Source organism: Hypanus sabinus, chromosome 6 (genome assembly GCF_030144855.1).
Source record: "Hypanus sabinus isolate sHypSab1 chromosome 6, sHypSab1.hap1, whole genome shotgun sequence".
Lineage (NCBI taxonomy): Eukaryota > Metazoa > Chordata > Chondrichthyes > Myliobatiformes > Dasyatidae > Hypanus > Hypanus sabinus.
In genome coordinates, this window is record NC_082711.1 from 62,074,163 (window position 1) to 62,080,712 (window position 6,550).

General features: G+C 42.3%; 1 protein-coding gene across 1 annotated transcript; it reads left to right on the forward strand.

The window, feature by feature from the left end:
• Positions 1-1,757: 1,757 nt before the first annotated feature.
• LOC132395521 (frizzled-1-like) lies at positions 1,758-5,415 on the forward strand. Its single transcript, XM_059972263.1, has one exon. The coding sequence runs from the start codon at positions 2,044-2,046 to the stop codon at positions 3,745-3,747; it is 1,704 nt and encodes a 567-aa protein (XP_059828246.1). The 5' UTR covers positions 1,758-2,043; the 3' UTR covers positions 3,748-5,415.
• The last annotated feature ends 1,135 nt before the right edge of the window (positions 5,416-6,550 follow it).

The window sequence follows — 6,550 nt, forward strand, 5'->3', positions numbered from 1 at the left end:
AATCAAATTTTGACTACGCTACACCCCACGCCAGTCCAGGCGACATCAAGGCGAATCTCTTCAGCACCCTCTTGACACCCTTCCTGACCTGCTGAATTTTCCAGCAGTTTACATTTTCATTTTATGAAAAGCAGATTTTTCTCCTAATAGTCTTATGAATGACAAACGTGGTAATAATGATTTAATAAAAGCACACACCTTTTGCTAGCATAACAAAGAAAATGAAATCATGCATTGAATGTTTGTTGACGTCGCTTAATTTGGTTCCATTGTGATTTTAACTTATCGACTTATTTATCTGTTAATGCTCGACTGCCCAGAATGACTATCAGCATATTCTTGTCTCGTCAAAGCATTGTCAAATCAACGTCACTTATGATTGAAATCTTCCTTGTTAAGTGCTGGCAGGGTTTATAGAAAGGGCCAACTGGTTTGTACAAGCAACAAATAATTCATTTTAGTATATAAGTAACTACAGAGCATTGAAGAAAAATCGCTGCCATATCTAAAAAAAACGGATAAATTAAAACATTGAGGAAAATAGATATTTGCACACATTGTCAAAAACATGCGGCAGTTTTCAGTAGTAAGCATGGCATTAGCTTGTAATTAAATCTGGGAACTTTCTATTGCATCATCTTGGAGATGGAGTAATGACTGAAGCATTAAAAAAACCAAACCGACAGCTCGCTTCCAACTCTCTGTACGCGCTTTTAACAAAGTTAGTGCACATATTTTCACCAATTTTTGTAAATGTTGAAACCGCAGAACGCCGCCATTTAATGCAATGCATTCCTCGAGTTCCCACATGAAAAGACCGACTAGAGTTTAAACGAAATTTAGATGGCATCACAACTCGGTTCAGCTATAGTTACAGTCGTAACACCAGATTCACTAATCCCCATGACTGCAAATAAAATCTGCTACGCTTAATTTTCTTTGTTCTCCCTGGAAGCAAGGAAGGAACTTTCGCTTGTACGTCCCGTAGAGAAAGAATGCGAATGTGTCCCTTGAATTGGTGCTCTTGAATTACTCTTCCCTGGAATCCTCACTTTCGGATTCAGACTGTCCCGATACACCTCAAAACAACTTGATGGAATTTCGCAGCCCTGCCCTTTTCAACCAATCTCCAAAACGCCCTGATCCCGAACCCTCTTTTCTGCCTGTCTTAAAAGGTTTCTACAACAGCGAGCTCAGAGCCGGATCTCCGTCTCATTGTCTCATCTTCTTGAAACTTTCATCTCCTAACCGACACTTTCCTTATATATGTATTTAAAAAAAGTAGCTCCCTCTAGGTTTGGGAGTCATCCATGCTTTCTTTCGCATTCGTGCTAACAGACCCTGCACCATGATTGTGGCCGGGCCCCTAAATCGACTCCATCCTCTGCCTATGGCCGTGTGGTTCAGTATTAATAACCCTAGTGAGCAACAGTTTCCTGGAATGCAGCAGCCTGACCCAAGGAGGCCAGAGGTCCCTGACGCCATCTGGGGATTTGACCTCTGAAACTACATGCTCTCAATAATACTTTGCGCAAATGAACCCCGGCTCCGGAGGGGGAAGGAGAAACTGCCGATCCCCTGGGCAAAGCGGAGCTTCAAGTTGCCAGCTCCGGCTCTGACTCGCGCAGTCCAACAAGTGCTGCCAATTATTTAAATTTCCGCACCGCTGCCAACCAATCGCAGCGCCTGCCGTGGCTCGGCCTTGGCCGGGTTCGACTGGCGATTGGCTCTCCTTGGCAGTTGTAAGAGGCCCGAGACTGTTTCAAGGCGCCTCTGCCGACGCGCGCCCCGCAATGCGCAGCCAGACTGGAAGGGGCTCCTGGAAACAGGCGGCGTGGAACTGATGGAGTGACACAAATGGCTAGTGGAGTCGGAGCTGGGTTGTTGCTCGAATTGAGGCTGTTTTCCTTTGGCATCGGAATTGCTTGAAATTAAAATCATTTTCTCTAACGTAAGTTTTTAAAAGAAATCGAAAAACTTATGCTGTACTGAATGCCGTGAGAACAAATATTTGTGCCAGAGTGAAAGAAGTAGTTTGAAGAGATGGGAAGAGCAAGAGAAAGTATGGCTGTGTGTAATTGTTCCCATCTGGATTTGTGCAAACTTGCGAGCTCTCGATGGCTGTTTGTGCTCCATTTGTTTCTGCAAAGTTTGGGACCCGTGCGGCCGCAGTACAATGGCGAAAGAGGCATCTCGATTCCAGACCACGGCTTCTGCCAGCCGATCTCGATCCCTCTGTGTACGGACATCGCCTATAACCAAACCATCATGCCGAACTTGCTGGGGCACACCAATCAGGAAGACGCCGGCCTGGAAGTTCACCAGTTCTACCCGCTGGTGAAAGTACAGTGTTCGCCCGAGCTGAAGTTTTTCCTCTGCTCCATGTACGCGCCGGTGTGCACCGTGCTGGAGCAGGCGATCCCCCCGTGCCGATCGCTATGTGAGAGGGCCAGGCAGGGGTGCGAGGCGCTCATGAACAAATTCGGTTTCCAGTGGCCCGAGAGACTCCGATGCGAAAACTTTCCAGTCCACGGATCTATCGACCTGTGCGTCGGGCAGAACAGAACTGAGAAGGGCAGCCCGACCTTAGATCCCACACAAACGTTACCCGTCGTCGGCACCGTTCCCCCCTTTCTGGGCCAGTTTACCTGCCCTCGGGTATTGAAGGTACCCACTTATCTGAACTACCATTTTCTGGGGGAGAAGGACTGCGGCGCTCCCTGCGAGTCCTCTAGAACCAACGGGCTGATGTATTTCAGCCAAGAGGAGCTGAAGTTTGCGAGGATCTGGATCGGTATTTGGTCAGTTCTGTGCTGCGCCTCGACCCTATTCACGGTGCTCACCTATCTGGTGGATATGCAGAGGTTCAGCTACCCGGAGCGGCCCATCATATTCCTGTCGGGCTGTTACACAATGGTGGCCATCGCCTACATCGGTGGCTTTCTGCTGGAAGAAAAAGTGGTGTGCAACGAGAAGTTCGCCGAAGACGGCTACAAAACGGTGGCCCAGGGCACCAAGAAAGAAGGCTGCACCATTCTCTTCATGATGCTGTACTTCTTCAGCATGGCCAGCTCGATCTGGTGGGTAATCCTGTCACTGACTTGGTTCCTGGCAGCTGGGATGAAATGGGGTCACGAAGCCATCGAGGCCAACTCCCAGTACTTTCACCTGGCTGCCTGGGCAGTGCCAGCCATCAAAACCATCACCATATTGGCAGTGGGCCAGGTGGACGGAGACGTGTTGAGCGGGGTCTGCTTCGTAGGGCTCAACAACGTGGACGCGATGCGAGGCTTCGTTCTGGCCCCGCTCTTCGTCTACCTGTTCATCGGCACCTCGTTTCTCTTGGCCGGCTTCGTGTCGCTCTTTCGTATTCGGACCATCATGAAACACGACGGCACCAAGACCGAGAAGCTGGAGAAACTTATGGTGCGCATCGGCATCTTCAGCGTCCTCTACACGGTGCCGGCCACCATTGTCATCGCCTGTTACTTCTACGAGCAAGCCTTCAGGGAGCAGTGGGAGAGGAGCTGGGTCAACCAGGCCTGCAAGAGTTACGCCATACCCTGCCCCCGGAACCAGCAGCCTCCCATGACGCCGGATTTCACTGTCTACATGATCAAATATCTCATGACACTTATAGTGGGCATCACCTCCGGCTTTTGGATCTGGTCTGGTAAGACTTTACATTCTTGGCGCAAGTTCTACACTAGACTCACAAACAGTAAGCACGGAGAGACGACGGTGTGAGTGAGGGGAAGACGCTCTTCCCTCCGCGTTTTCCTTCCCGAAAAGGGAGGCTCGAACCACACAGAGTGAAGCCTGAGTTTTCCGATGTGACAGACTATTTCAAATTCTGTATGTTGTTGTAAATAGCATCTGTAAATTTTTTTTGTAATTATATATTTGTATTTAAAATATCGCCTCCAGAGGTGTTATCCTGTTTCCTCAATATGTGGAGATTTTTGTTTTGTCGTGAGGGGGAGGGTATTGGGAGGGGGAAGTGCTCGGAAATCGTCTTAACTTGTAGTCGGACGCTGAGAACGAACCTTTAAAATGAGTCAGACTTGAAAGTTGATCCTGGTGCCTGCCAACTCTCATGTCTGAATGTTGAACCTATCGAGAGATAAATTAGACCTGGAGGCAATTAGTCTTATCCCGGAATGAAAAACTTCCCTTGGGTCCTAACGCTAACCAAGTTATCGCTGTTGTTCTTTACACAAATTAGAAATGGGAGAACATGAGAGAGAAAATAAGTAGATTTAAAATAAAAGGAGAAATAACGCCTTCATGCGTTCATACCCTTTGACACGCAAATTGCAGTCTAGCATTCCTTCCTCAATAATAAGCTGGTAATTCTGATTTCTTGCGTACTGATCAACCCAAAGTAAACATCCCAAAATACTGGCGGAAAACATAAAGGGCACAAGAGCACTTAGTTTTACAGTTTAAAAAATAGTTGGCATATTCGTAGACAGTAGCATTTTTATTGGCTGGGTATTAAAAGGGTAAAAATCCCCCAGTGTTATGCTGAATGAATGAAGGATCGTTCTCAGTTTGCTTTTGTTATGATTTGGTATTGCTTTAACATTCGTTGGACAGCATTTACTGGTTTTCTACAGCAATGCGTAAAGAGATTGTTCAAAAGTCTGAAATCCGGCGAGAAGTTTGTTCCCAACAGATACTGAACAGCTGAATAAGCAAACGTTAACATTCCTTGGTAATCTTGTTTTTAACTGTTTTCTTTGGCGAACAGGGGAATGTTGAAATTCAGAACCATGTGGACTGAATAGAGTTTGAGTTGAGGCTAATGTTTAGCCCCATAGGTGTGGAGGTAGAGCAGAATATGGTTCAGTCAGTGTTTTATTAAAAACTAAAAATCCATTCTGTTTCCAAGTGAGTGGGCTGAAAACAAAGTATCTATAGAATATTGTGTGGTACCAAATCCAGCATGTTTACTCTGCTGATTGAAATGTGGATTATTTTTATCAGAAAACTACAAACTTTGTTTCCCATTGTACTATATTACAAGCATTTCAGTACAAACATTTTAAAGGCACCATAACTGCACAGACTTTTTTTATTATGTACTGTATCTTCAAATAATTTGCATGATTGTTATCAAATAATTAATAGGAGTCTGTAGCCATAACGACATACAAGCCTGTACTTATGGTTCAAATTCATTATTGGCTTAAGTCCCTGATAAGCAAAAAAATTGTCTGAACTTCGTATTCATTTATTCTTGTTCACCATTACAGAATCCTTTATATTTATAGAGTAATAGAAAGTTTATATATTCCATATTTTTAATTTCTCTGAAATAAAACTGAAATTTTTCTACAAAAATCGTGTCTGCCTAACAGAAGCTTATGTGTCCTTAATAAAAGGAATGCACTATTATGTAGCATTTGAACAAATGATACAGCTTGGTATTAAATAGAGCCTTCCAGAAGAAAAATGCTGCTTGGTTTGCTGTTTTGATACAAGGTTGCTAATAATAGAAAATAATTATCTTTCACATACTTATTTGCTCCTTGCAAATCAGAACAATTACATAGAACAGTGTTGTTCTTAAGGTTATTTTTCTAATATTAAACCATGTAATAATGATGTATAACAGTATATGTCAGTCTAAAATTAAAGCAATTGCCCATAGTTGCTATAATTTCAGATAAACAGGTTGTGCTTTATAGTTCATTCAGTTAAAACTCATTTTAAAAGCCCTTCTCCTCTTACAACTATAAAGGCAATGTATTTCTGGATCTATGCGACATTTGAAGAAATTTTAAATGTTAATTTGTTAATTTTTATGACATTTAAGAATAATCCTCAACAGTAGATTTCAAAATGCTTAAATACAAGTACAGTAGTAATAGATCATTTTGGAATTTTAAATATAACATACTTATTTTTGCAATAAAGACAAGGCGTGAACAGAATACCCAAATGTTTATGTTTATAGTTGAATTTAGGAGGATCTCTAATATTTTATGTATTGGAACACTATAATATCTTTTAAAATTATTTGTGAAATTCTATGATTTGTTCTGCATTCTTCTCAAGTTCTGCTTCTATATTTAGAATTAGATTAATCAAGTGGATCTTTTAAGAAATAATCCATAATGATAAAATTAATCTTAATTCTGATTTGAAAGTATCCATAAATAAATGCATTTATCATTTGCTGTGTATATGTAGATTTTACCATTTTTAAACACAATTTTATTGGTAAATTGGATATTTTGAAAATTGAAATGCTAAGCCACTTTAATTATGTAAATGTCTTGTTTTAACATAAAATACACTAGATTAGTCTCTGAATCTGTTGTCTGTGATATAAGCACAGCATAAAAACAGCAATTGCTGATCGGCCGTAAATCTAATTTCACTGCTTCAGCCATAACGGTGTTCTGAAAAAGAAATATGCATTTGTTAAGGTTGTACACACCAGCTGCTTTGTGATGGTTTTCTAAAAGTGTAGACCATTATTGGCTTATTTAATCTTTGTACATATTCATCCATATTCTATCTAGGGTGAACGATCTAATCC

Bases quoted from the DNA above. Each gene is read 5' to 3' on its own strand.
- LOC132395521 (XM_059972263.1), top strand. From the start codon at position 2,044: ATGGGAAGAGCAAGAGAAAGTATGGCTGTGTGTAATTGTTCCCATCTG.